Source organism: Pholcus phalangioides, unplaced genomic scaffold (assembly GCF_987345545.1).
Source record: "Pholcus phalangioides strain wild (caught in Gottingen) unplaced genomic scaffold, Ppha-v1.0 ptg000024l_1, whole genome shotgun sequence".
In the NCBI taxonomy this organism is placed as follows: Eukaryota; Metazoa; Arthropoda; class Arachnida; order Araneae; family Pholcidae; genus Pholcus; species Pholcus phalangioides.
In genome coordinates this window covers 31,944,199-31,957,460 of record NW_028301616.1, presented here as the reverse complement: position 1 = coordinate 31,957,460, position 13,262 = coordinate 31,944,199, and the positions used below count along the sequence as shown (strand labels likewise).

At 35.7% G+C, this 13,262-nt stretch overlaps 1 protein-coding gene across 1 annotated transcript; it reads left to right on the top strand.

Moving 5' to 3' along the window:
* The first annotated feature begins 2,061 nt into the window (after positions 1-2,061).
* bug (thioredoxin domain-containing protein bug) lies at positions 2,062-13,031 on the top strand. Its single transcript, XM_089250722.1, has 6 exons — positions 2,062-2,154; positions 3,753-3,863; positions 5,876-6,186; positions 8,768-8,976; positions 9,079-9,209; positions 12,563-13,031. Exons 2-6 carry the CDS (start codon positions 3,815-3,817, stop codon positions 12,784-12,786), a joined length of 924 nt encoding a protein of 307 aa, XP_089106848.1. The 5' UTR covers positions 2,062-2,154; positions 3,753-3,814; the 3' UTR covers positions 12,787-13,031.
* Positions 13,032-13,262: the final 231 nt, after the last annotated feature.

The window sequence follows — 13,262 nt, the reverse complement described above, 5'->3', positions numbered from 1 at the left end:
ACACTGGTGGATATAAATATGTGAATAGGGACACTGAGACCTGTTGAAACGATGGCCCTCCGATTGGAAGTAGAGAGGTTTCGAGAATATTCTTATAATCTCTTTGAACTTTTGCCGACCACACTAAAAACCAATATAAATGATTGAAAGTAAAAATTTTACTTTTTGTGCTGCATAATCTCAGGCTGACTAATTTCCAGTTATTTTTCGCGAATAAGATCATACTCAGACCCGCCCTAATAAGACACGGAGGGCCCGGTGCGAAAATAATAGCGGGCACAGAGGCTTCCTGATAATTTCGAGAACTCTTAGCCTCCATTTTATATATTTTATGGGGGAGGGAATCCATTCAAAAAAGTACGCATTGTTACAGAATGCTGAAAAATATCTATACATAAAAATTTGGACAAAAATGTGGAAATTAAATGTCAATTATCACAAAAAAAAATGAAAATTTCGAATTGATGGAAAATTTCAGAATTAAATTCCTGGACGAATGATTCCAAAATTGATGGAAAAAATAATTCCATAAATGATGAAAATTCCGAATTAGTGAAAGAAATAATTCGAGAATATTGATGGAAATTCAGAATTGATAAAACAAATAAGTCGAGCGTTAATGAAAATTCAGAATGAAGGAAACAACTGTAGTTCCAAAATTGATGACAAAAATAATTCCAGAACTAATGAAAGAAATAATTACAGAATTGATGAGAGAAATAATTACATAATTAAGGAAAGAATTAATTACATACTTAACGAAAGAATTGATTACATAGTTAACGAAAGAATTGATTACATAATTAAAGAAATAAATCATTACATAATTGATGAAAGAAATTATTCTAGAATTGATGAAATATCACAAATTATGAGTCAAATACTTTAAGAACTGATGAAAATTCCGATTAATGAAAGAAATAATTGCAGTACTTATGAAAATTCAGAGTTAATGAAAGAAATAGTTCAATTGGTGAAAGAAATAGTTCCATTAATGAAAGAAATAGTTCCATTAATGAAAGAAATAGTTCAATTGGTGAAAGAAATAGTTCCATTAATGAAAGAAATAGTTCCATTAATGAAAGAAATAGTTCCATTAATGAAAGAAATAGTTCCATTAATGAAAGAAATAGTTCCACTAATGAAAGAAATAGTTCAATTGATGAAAAAAATAGTTCCATCAATGAAAGAAATAGTTCCATTAATGAAAGAAATAGTTCCATTAATGAAAGAAATAGTTCCATTAATGAAAGAAATAGTTCCATTAATGAAAGAAATAATTGCAGCACCATAGGCGGAAATAGACATGGCAGTCTGGAAGGGGCACGATAATGATCATGATGCCAATTCATACACATATACACCGTCAGTCGATTCCACCTTTGAAGCTAGTATCTGCGCCCATGTGCAGCACTTATGAAAATTCAGAATTAATGAAAGAAATAATTCAGAAAAGAAGAATTTATGAAAGAAATAATTTTTTTCAGAACTGATGGAAATTGAGAATAAATATAAGAGAATTAATTCAGCAGCAATGAAAATACAGAACTTATGAAAGAAATAGTTCCAGAGTTTATGAAAATTCATAATTAATGGATGAAACTAAAGAAGCTAGCACACAGAATCTCACACACATTTTTCTTCTCAATCAATCAAAAATTAAAGGTTTAAACTTCGCGCTCTCTATTCAAATACGATATCACTATTGCCATCTACTAGCAAAAACTGAAACTCAAACAACATGAAGTTACATACTGTTTTTCACAGATGACAGCACAAACCTTACAATTAAACAGGAAAAAACAAATCATCTGATTTTAGTTTTACTTTCTGCCAATAGACGTCAGCACATATATAGTTGATTTTTCTAGCTTGCCGTTTTCGCAATTATCAGAAAAAAGAAAAGGAAAACTGAAGAGTAATTTTCGATTTAAGTCAGTTTTTAACGAAAAAGCAAGACTTTTGAAAACGTTCGAAGCATTTTTATATTATATATATATATATAAATATTTTTTTTCAGTGCTTCATTCTTTAACTGCTCCTTCTGATTTGACTGGTGCTTATTGTTTATTTCCCAATTTTCTTCTTTCCCGTGGTTTTTCATCGATGTTGAATTACATATTGCAGTTCTCTCAAACTATTTCATAAATATCAGTGAGTAAATCAATAATTGAAGGATAATTATAATGGAATTATAGTTATAACTAAGAATATATATCTTTAAGTTGGAAAATAAATTATTGGTTTTTTTGCAAGCCTGGCATTAATTTCATCATTTTGTTGTCAAGTATTCAAGGCCGTAAATAGGCTGAGGCAACCGGGACACTGCCCCCCCCCACTGGTCCCGAGCAGAATGGGCCCCCCGCAAATGTTTACATTTGTTTTGCATAATAATAATAATTTCAAGAAGTTCTCATAGACGGAGATAGACTTGGAAGTTTGGGGGGGGGGGGGTGCACGATGATGTCAATTCATATATACACATCTGCCCACTCCACTTTTGACGCTGCCCCCCCCCCCCCATCTCTGCCCATGGAAGTTCCCCAAGGAAAAGTTTGTCCTGAGGCCACGAGGAGGTACACTACGTCCCTGCTACCATCACCACGTATCGGTAAATAAACATTTTTTTTTATAATTGTGCACGAAGGCGGATCTAGTGCGGGGGGGGGGGGGGAGGGCTAAGTGGGTTATAGCCCAGGGTGGCGAAAATTCATGGCGGGGGCACATTTGAGGAATGAGTGGGCAAGAAAGTTAGAGTTTAATGCGAGTAGGGCAGCAAAACCATCAATAGGCCTCTAAAAAAGGCGAGGGATCAGGTTAACGAATAATCACAAGATTGACCTCTAGATGGTGTACAAGAACGTGAGTGACCTAGAGAGTGAGGGATTAAGTCAGTGTGCAAGAGGGAAAGTACAGCAGTATTTTTCAACTTCCGGGCTGTGATTGATTCGCTGTTTAATATTTCCCATTTGTAATATGTATGGTTGGACCAGGCCACCATTTATTTCGCTAAATTCTAGCGCCCTAACAAGTCTGAATTATATTGAATCACGGTTTAACACATGTCAAGCCTAGGAATGGGACATTCATTCACTGAAAATTCATTCACCTGAAGCGGGCTTGGTGGGACATCGGGGGGAACTGTAACAAGATTCAATGGTACATGAGTGATCACGCGAAAGTTTGACCTAGAGAGTGTGTAAGTATCAGAGTGACCAAAACAGTGAAGAAAATGAGGGCCTGGTCAGTAAAGGACCGAAAGTATGCGAGTGACAAAAAAAAAGAAAAAAAAGACACAGAGCAAAAGGCCAGATTGCTGTGCAAGCAAAAGAGGAGCCTAGAGAGTGTAAGTATCGGAATGACAAAAAGATGATAGAGACATATTATGTTATGGGGGGAGGGGGTGGTGGCTAAGTAGGCTGTACTGAGGGGCAGCAAAATTAAGGAATCGGTGGTCATATGAAGATTAGAATATCATCGGTAAAAAACAACAAAATTTGAAAAGCCCACAAGTGACCAAACCCTAAATCCACCTTTGACTGTATGTGGATTATTACACGCATGCGATCGTGAAATTTCATATACTCGTGGATCATTCTGCTTCCAGATGCAAAATGGGTTAATTAAGGGACTAGTAAAACATTCTATTGTTCATTAATTTTTTTTATCAGTTCTTTGCGAGTACAACATGTAAGGAACGCTTTATGGTTTTGGGTATTGTTAAACGAACTGTTTTTTCCCCATTTGTTCAGGTTCCTTGAGACTACAGAATCGATGGAAGAAAAAACGTTTGACTATTGAGAAGGGAAAAGAAATGAAGCTACTTGTTGCTGCGATTACTTTGGCGCTTATTTGGCATATAGGTTACTATAATTCCTTTATTGTTCCATTTTTATGTATGTGTTGTGAATGAATAAGTTTATTAGAAAGAGGTGAAATAATTTATACAAACTTTAAAACTAGTTTATTATCTTTGAAGTTATTTCTAGATGATTTAACCGATTCAACATGGTCGATGTAATATTGCATTAGAAGTTCTATGGAAGAAATACAAAACACTGTTGCATCATTGCCATCATGTGGAGAGAGTGCGCTGATTTGAGAAAACAAAGTAACCCTATGAACCTTTTCTGGGAGTGAATAAAAAACCATGCTTCTTCCCCACAAATCTTTTTTCTTCTTATATATTTGTCTGAAGGGAATGTATATTAGAATAATTCAACATTAGGTGACATTATATAGCTCCTTAGCAATTTATTTAGCATTGCAGAGTTTGCTAACATTTTCTGCGGCAAACTGTAGAGAGTTAGCTAACATTTTATTTGGAAATGTCAGTGAATGTTTAGAGAATTATTTGTCCTTTAGGACTGCCAAAGCCAGAATTTGGCCACTACTATGAGTTGAGAAAAAACTTATAGTTTAAAAAAATTGACTGCAGATGGCAGCACTACATATAACAAGCATTACACAGAAACAAACTTCATGGAAGGTTCACTATATGTACACACACACATTCCAACAGCTACCAATTTGTTAGAAGTTTCGCAGAGGAATATAGACAAGGTACTTGTGTCTGGTTTAGTAGAAGTTGGCCACTTTGCAAACTGGCCGGCTTAGTCGATCAGGTCGGTCAAGTGGCCATAGTGACAGACTCGCATCGCGAGGTCCAGAGTTCGAACTCCACTGCCACCACAGTGGTGGTTGGCTGAAGTTGTTTTTCTGTGTTTCCCAACTTTCAGGTGTGATTGCGAGCAGAATATGTCAAAATCTGAGACGTATGTCACAGGGCAATCAGTGCTACCACAGAACAATCTGGAAGAATTTTAAGAAATGTGAAGAAACACTTATGGGAATTTTTACTGTCAGCACATTTCCAGTCAGCCGAGGGTTCATTGCAGATCAATGCAAAACATTCTAGTTTGTAGGGGTTGCCATAGCTAATCATAATTATTATGGTTAGCTATGGCTAATTATAAATGGCCATAATTATCACAAAAAGTTTTCCAACTTGGCAATGACCCCAAACCATAGGGATCGATATATGTAGGGATATATAAGGATCAATGTATAGGGGCTGGCCAAAGCCCGAATTTTGGACATTAGCCAGGTTCACTGGGGCGGCCAGTTTGCGAAGAGGCTAACTTCGGGATTTTGCAGTAATATATCCAATAGTTATTTTTGACAAGATTCAACTTGAGAATTAATTTCTCATTTCATATTTTTTATTTGATATTTCATTTCCATGTCACTGATTTGTGCATGGTGCTAGAATCTAAAACCTCAGTTTAAGTGAAGGGCCCACCGTGTTGGGCATTTTGCCTGTTGTGCCTGTATTTGTATAAATTCGAGGGTGTTGGAAGTGTTATAGACCCGTGCTCTAATGCTCAATGCGAGCTTCATGTAAAAACTCGGGTAATTCCTACTCCTCATTCCTGTGTCGATTTTCAACAAATTGGGCATGCTGGGAAATGCCACATGTATGTGTATTTGTAATGTATTTTATAATGTCATAGAGTCGTGTGATGTGTGTTAGAAGTGTTGCAAGTCATGTGACTGAAGAGGTTGTAGGAGTTGAAAACATTTTGGAAATACGGGAATTTCCTGCAGGAAAATATGGTACTTTGTCCATGTCCGGAACTAGATGGCTACTAAGGTCAACTGCCCTGGTTGGTCAATTTTAAGGGAACAAAAAAAACCTCTATTATAAAATCATCAAATTTACCAGTGGAAGGGGTAGAAAAATTATGTTCCCTCCCCCCACCACCCTCCCACAAAATCCCTAGTTACAGCCTTACTTTGGCTGTATTTAAATGCAAGTTTCTTTTATTGATACTTTTCTATTAATTTTATGAAAATACTTTATTCTTTTTTCCAGACTGCTTAACGCAGAAGAATGTTGTCCTTACATCAAATATGGAGGATATGACAATGGCGGAAGATGACGACAGTGTGAGGTTTGTTGTCACTCCGATGCAGGATTCTTATCCAACTGAGGATGAAGCGTCTATCCTAAGCACAAGTATTTTACCCGTTCCTGATCATGATGATGAAATGGGATTTGGAGGAACAGAAATTTCAGAGGATGATTTGAGCTCCGTGGATAACAGCTCTTCAGATGCGACAGCCAAGAGCAAGCCCAAAAATATCACTGTTGAGTGTTTACTAAGAGAGTTTCCTGTTGGAGAAGTAAATATTCTTATTTTATACTAATTACTACAGGGTTCTTAATCTTTTTCAGCTGCGACCCAAAATCAACGACAAGACCAGCTTCATGACCAATGGGGCTGTTTGTTTTTCAAAATTAGTGGAGCCAGTGGTGCAATAAGGGCATTTATAATAGGACTGTAAGTTTATTTGCATGACTCGTATAGGAAGCCCCCTGTAAATCAAGTTTGGGTTGTGACCCATAGCTCAAGAATTGCAGGCTAACTAAAGAAAAAACTGATCTAAAACTGCATGCCAACTGCCTATACTTCTGCATCTCTGAGACGTATAGTTAGTATTCTAGGGTTAAGAACCCCTGACTTACTACCATAATTCCCTGCATATGAACCACTGGTTATACATGAAAGAGTTTGAATTTTTAAGTGTAGGTTGTATGCCACTGATTTTTTTCTGTTGTGAATTCATCTTTCTGACTAAATAAGGCACATATCTGGAAAGTTTGCATTCCAAAATCCTTTGAATGCTCATATCTCAAAAAATACAAAAAATATAACACATAAGCGTTTTTGAGGAATAGATCTCTTTGAGGGGAAAATTTTACTGGTGCTGTTATATTTTCTGGTGTGGGTACCAGGTTCGCTGTACTCTTTTGTAACAAAATAATTTCATGATATATCGCAGGGAAGCATGTATAAGAGGGAGATAGAATTTTGCTGAAACAAATCCCACAATACCTTGTTTATGTTAAATCGCCTTTAGTTATAGTTAGAGGACCAAATAAGTTGTATTTTACTGCAATGAAATAAGCACCCTAGTGTCACAGTGGTAAGATGCTCGTCTATGAAGGTTGCCGTCAAGGTCCACTGTTTCAAATCCAGGCAATAGAACGTTGGAAACAAGTTCTTTACCTACCGAGCCTAGGGCGACCACCATTTCCCACCCAACTCCACTGGTTGGAAATTGCTGTATGGCAATACATATCACCGGAGTGGGTGTGCTGTGAAGTAGTAATGAGATTTAAAAGACACATTTACTTTTATCATCTCTACTTATTTTTCTTCCAATTTTTCCCCCCGCATTGAAAATTTATCACTAGTTTTGTTATTGCATAGTGGGACCTGACATTGTTGTCTTTTTTCCTGGTACAGTGGTGTTTGTCATTGTTGTTAGAAAAATTGATTCCTGAACAAATAAGTGTCTCAAAGCTTTTCAGCTAATGTCAATAAGAAGGAAATGGACTTTTCCAAGTTTTATTTTCTTCCTCCAATTGATGAAGCATTTCTTGAGGCTGCGTCAAATGTTTTGGAAAACGCACACTGGCAAATGAATGATATGTGCACGGAAATATTTCGAGCGATCTGAGCAACATTATACTTTGATCTGTTGCAAAACTCGCCTCCCTGGATGAATTTCATGTGAAATCTTTTATTATTATACCTACCAAGGTGATATTCAGTATTTCAATAAGTATTGAAGAAAAACAATCGACACGTACGAAAATTTCTACTAGCTTTCAGATAAGATTAAATTGTTTGCATCACTACATTTTTAATACAAATACAAACATAAAAGCCGCAACAAACAAATTTCCCAACGAGGTGATCGAGAAAAAGTTTGTTCTCTAGGTGACGCCCACGATCTCACAACATTGACATTATAAGTACAGTGTGCTAAGCAATTGCTTTAGCTTTAATTATTAACTGGCCCTATTAGTATTTTTATTTTATTAGTTGATGATTAAGGATGATTTCAATTCGCAGAGGTGAGCATATTTATATTTATTTGAAATTTAACGTCATGATTTGACAAAATATTTACTGTGCATGGCTATGAAAGTGCCTATAACGTTACCATTCAGATTGACCAGTTGTAGTCCTTTTTGTGTTAAACAATTGCTGGGGTTGTCTGGATGTGTCCTCCTAAATTTCTCTAAGAAGAGAAAAAAGTCAAGATAGGGGAAGAGTATATCACTTTTGAACAGAATCACTCATTGCGTATAGGGGATTAATGTTACTTATTGGTCCCAATTTCAAGGCATTTGAGGATTGCCTAGATGAACTAAGGAATGATGTTCAGATTGAACTAAATTTCCCAAAATTAATTTGTTTGTTGATTGTTACAGATGATTAGAGGGTGAGAACAGCAAAATTTTAATGTTTGGAGAATTAGATATGGCTAAGGGCCACCCTACTGACCATTGGGGGGTATGCGGGGGGGGGGGGGTGCTTGAGGTTCTAACCTCCTTCCCTTGAGCTAAGATTACAGTGTTATTTTACCAGGGGAAACCTAAATTCCACCTTCAGAAGTAAAAAAAATTATGAGTTTTCCCTCCACCTTTAGAAAATCCTGCATATGCCTAGGAGGCTGACTGTATTTTCAAAAAGAAAAGAAAAATACAGTAAATCATTATATTCAACCAATTTGGAAATCATTTATTCACATCAACACCTTGGCTCAAGCAGGAATCTATATTCTGAAGCCATGCTGCAACAGCACAATAACCTTGATCGCATGATTCACAATTCATAAAATTTTAATTATTCCCCAAAATATTTCATGTTCTGTACATCTTACAGCAATTTTTCTTTTCTTTAAACCTCAGGTGCCGGTTGTCGTCATCGCCAACAGCTCTATGCTTCAAAAAATTTTAACTCCAAATGTGACCAATGCTACTGCTGGTGAATGCAATGTTGTTCTGTTTTATTCTTCTCAGTGCATCTTCTCCGCTCGAATGGCGCCACATTTCAATGCACTCGCCAGAGTCTTTCCTGGACTTGGCTTTTATGCGCTCGACACTATGGCTTACAGCAAGTGTGTATATCCATTGCACTTTTTCCTAATTTGATATCTGACATTATTTTATTATGTAATAATAACATTAAAAGTACTGATACTGATTCTTTCCCCCTGCAGCATACATATACGTTATGGAATTGTTTCTGTTCCAAACGTTCTACTTTTTCATCATGGAAAACCAGTGGCTCGTTGCAATGATACCCAGCTGCATTTGGAAAATTTAGTAGGATTCATATCTAAGTACACCAGTGAGTATGCAATTGACATACCATATACAGTAGAGCCTCATTATAACAGACCCTATTGTAATGGACGTTGCTTATAACGGACAGTTAAAAAAACTGTTATAATAATAAAATAAAGAGTGCTTATTTTTTATCTGAGGAGATAAAATGTGATTTACATTCCCTAGGAAATGATTAAACATTGATTACTGCAATGTTTTGCATGAACATGAACACACTGCATGATGATTCATGTCGCTCACCAGCCAGAAAAATTAAGATTAATGCAATGTATCATATCATCCTTTTCCAAATTCAACCTATGTTGAAGGCTGTTTTTTTATTTGATATGTGATAAACACTTTTTAGAGCCAGGGGTCTGTCCAGACTTTTTTGTAGGGTCCTGTTTTTGTGAAAATTTCCTTATTTTTGTGAAAAATGGTCACTAATTTTGTGAAAATAAGTAGTTTTATGGGAAGTGAACTAATATAGTTAATCTATCACAAAAGAAATGCCAAATTTATGGTTTTATTAATTTCTATTTTGTGACGGATCTGTTTCTTGGATCCAGAATTTTGTGAAGGGTCAGGAAATCAGACCCAAATTTTGGTTGGACAGATCCATGATAGCTGAATACTGAACTTTCGCTCTCTCATTGATTCACCCCTATAATAATTATTCATTATTAACCAGGCTTTCATTAAAAACGGGCAACCTTCAGCCTTCAACCTATAATGAGGTTCTACTGTATTTAATAAAATTCCCGAGGTTTAGGAAATTTTTCAATTTTGAAAATTTTGAATTTTTTTTTTTTTTTTTGAGAGAGTTATATGAAGTCAGAGTGTCGATAAATCCTCATTTTGAGAAAAAGGTTTTACTTGAATTGTTTTCATAGTGCCCCATGTTAAAAAAATTGTGATTTCACAATCTAGTGTTGAAATTTTGAAGCTAAGACTTTGCTCATTTTTCCTTTCAGCTGTTTAGCATTTCTGGACTTGAGTCAGAATTGTTGAAAATGTGACTTACACCACTCTGACTTTAACCCCTTCATGTGCAGCGAAAATTCCCATGTTCATTCATGTAACAATATTACTTTCTGGTACCAATGCACTTTTCATAATGTTAATATATTTCATTTGTAATGAGATACATTTCTCTGGTCTCTTGACTATCATTATTTTGGAGTTTCAAAGTAATATGGATGGGGCAGAGAGACTTGTTCAATAGTTTAGAGCAGAAGTTCCCAGCCTATGATACTTGTACTTCTGGCAGGTACATGACAGGCCATTGAAGGGGGTACATGAAAAATAATCAGCACTGGCAAACAAAAGAAATGGGATGCGCACTACAGTTACTCAATGCATGATCCTGGGGATGCAGGTTCAAACCCTATTGATGACATAGTGGTGGTTGGCTGATGTTGGTTTTCTGCAGTTTTCCAACATTGAGGTTTGAATGCAATTCAGTTTCACATCTGAAAATGTCTCTCCAGAGAGAGAGCAGCTAGACCTGTAACAAAATACTTTGTAACATGAAAATTCACGCATTTACCATCTTCAGTTTTGGTCTTTCTTCCATCATCTGTCAGTCCACCATATGCCTTCCATCATCACAAATGTGGAACACAGATTGCAGTACCATCAAGAACACGAAAAAAAGCACAACTTTGACAACATTATTTCTTTAGAGGCGCACACACACACAACACACATTCCAGCATGCGCAGAATCGTTAGTGATTTTGCAGAGGAATGTGTAGGAGGTGCATGTACTGTTAAGTAGCAGTAGTTAATGCAAACATCTTGCACATTCTTAGGGGTAACCATGCTTTAAATACATTTAAATAACACCTGTTTTCTACACACCCAGTGTATGTAAAAATACAGTAAATTACAATAAAAATACAGTAAAAATTGCAGTAAATTTGTATTAAAGACATGTGCAACCAAGTTGTGTCATAAAATTCACAAGCACTTAACCCCTCCCCAAGTATAACTGCAAAGCCTCCTGGATTTTCCAGTAAGCTCCTGAATTTTTTATAAATTTTCTGGACTCGTGAAAAATGCCATACCTCTCATCAAATTTCATCCTTGATTGTAAAAAAAGTCCCTACATTTAAGAGGGGGGGGGGGGAGAATCTATTCTCAAAGAATTTACCCAAAAAAAACCTGTTGATTTTGTTTTTGATCTGTGAAATGATGTCACAAGTATTGTGTAAATTGTCGCCATTGCATCAAATCATCAAAAATAAAATAAATTTCATTTTTGTGAAGAAAACAAATTTGCCAATCAGCTTTTCAAAGTCCAAAGTTGGTACGATCGCATCTATCTGCTTTGATCATATGACCTGTAGAATCTGTATGGTTCGTTTCGGGCCTGATGGATATTTTTTGGTTGGCGAGATTTGATTTTTTGAGAGTAATAATGACAGGCAATTTAACCTACTGGTTGGCCATGATTGGTGATGGCTTGCATGATGTCACGTTTTTGCAACGGGCCAAAAATCCCTATGATTTCATTTTTTCTAATGGAAAATCCCTACAATGTTTTCAAAAGATCCCTTTTATGTTTATCTTTGTACGGAGAATTTGGATTCCCATGAAAACCTGCCAAATTCTCATTCTCCAAAGTTGGCAGCTATGCCCTAGGCTGTGGGAGTAGTTGGAGAAATACTTCTCTCAACATGGTAGAGCAAAAAATCTTACATTTTTTTTTTCAGTTGTCATTTGTGAAAGATATAGACGACACTCAAAATCATGTTGCAAATTCAGTGAAACCTATCTAAGATGGATACAGTATGAGGCAGGAAACCTATTTGATGGAATTAATAAATAGTCCTTTTATTGATTAATGCTTTTATGTGCACCTTTTTAAAATGGGGACCTGTTTAAAATTAAATATTATTTTAGTCTTTTGACATTGATTGAATGAAATTGACATTTCATTTTGTGCAAGTTTCACTATGTAATACAGTAGAAAAAAAAGATATGATGCAAACAAAGAATCCGGGTTCGAACCCACAATCTGAGACAAAATAGTGATTGGTGGCTGGCCGGCACTCTAGCAATACTCAACAATGTCCACCCATCCTATATAGTACAAGCAAATCTGTTAGAAAATAAGATTTTTAATCATAATAATGAATAAACTAGAATATATGTATGAATATGCCATTTATACATCATTTTAAGAACTTCATGTTGAAAAGGAAAAAAAGAAATTCAGAGCATCACAGGATGATTGAGCAGGTTACTACATGGATCATCTGTGGATAATGGGAGTAGGGTTGATGATGCTTTGATAATTTTTCATGTTGAATGAGTGATTATATTAAATACTTTTTATATACTTTTTTCATTGCTCCTTCTTTTCTTTCAGATTTGACATTCAACGGAACCCTGAATGTCACATCAGTGGATATGACAGGACCTGTGCCAGCAATTATAGTGAAAAGGATTGACTATGTCCTGATTCTCGCTTGGATTTTCACCATCTTCTGCTTATGTTTGTACTTTTTGAAATCTTCCCTGTGTCACAGGATAGTGGAAACTGTTCGAAACACTTGGATTGAAGCTGAAGCCCAGCATGAACATGTTGATTGAAACTAAAAGGTTCTGACACTCAAAATTGCTCGAATACAGGACATTTTATTTTAGTCACCCGTTTTGTGTGAGGGGATTTTCTCACCATTGTATTCGTTCACTCATGTCTGAATGAATCATTCGTGATGAAATTATTTAACAAACGTGACATTTTTATTTCAAGTCTCATCTATGTAAATTATGAAATTACGAACACTGATTTCATGTAAATTATGTTGTGTAAAATACATTTTCTTTTGTGTGAATGTCATTCACTCAGTCAATTACTGTAACATACATTTTTAAAAATTTTGGTACATAGTATAAAATATATTATCAATATCTACAAGACTTCAAAATAATTGAATCTCTAAATGTAAAGAAGGTCATGTCTCCTTTTAAGTTTTCAGGAGAGGGGAAAAACATGTTTTCTTTACTAGTTCGCTTTTAGTAAAGAAAATTAATTGCAGCATCTCTGTGGAATACATTTAATGAAG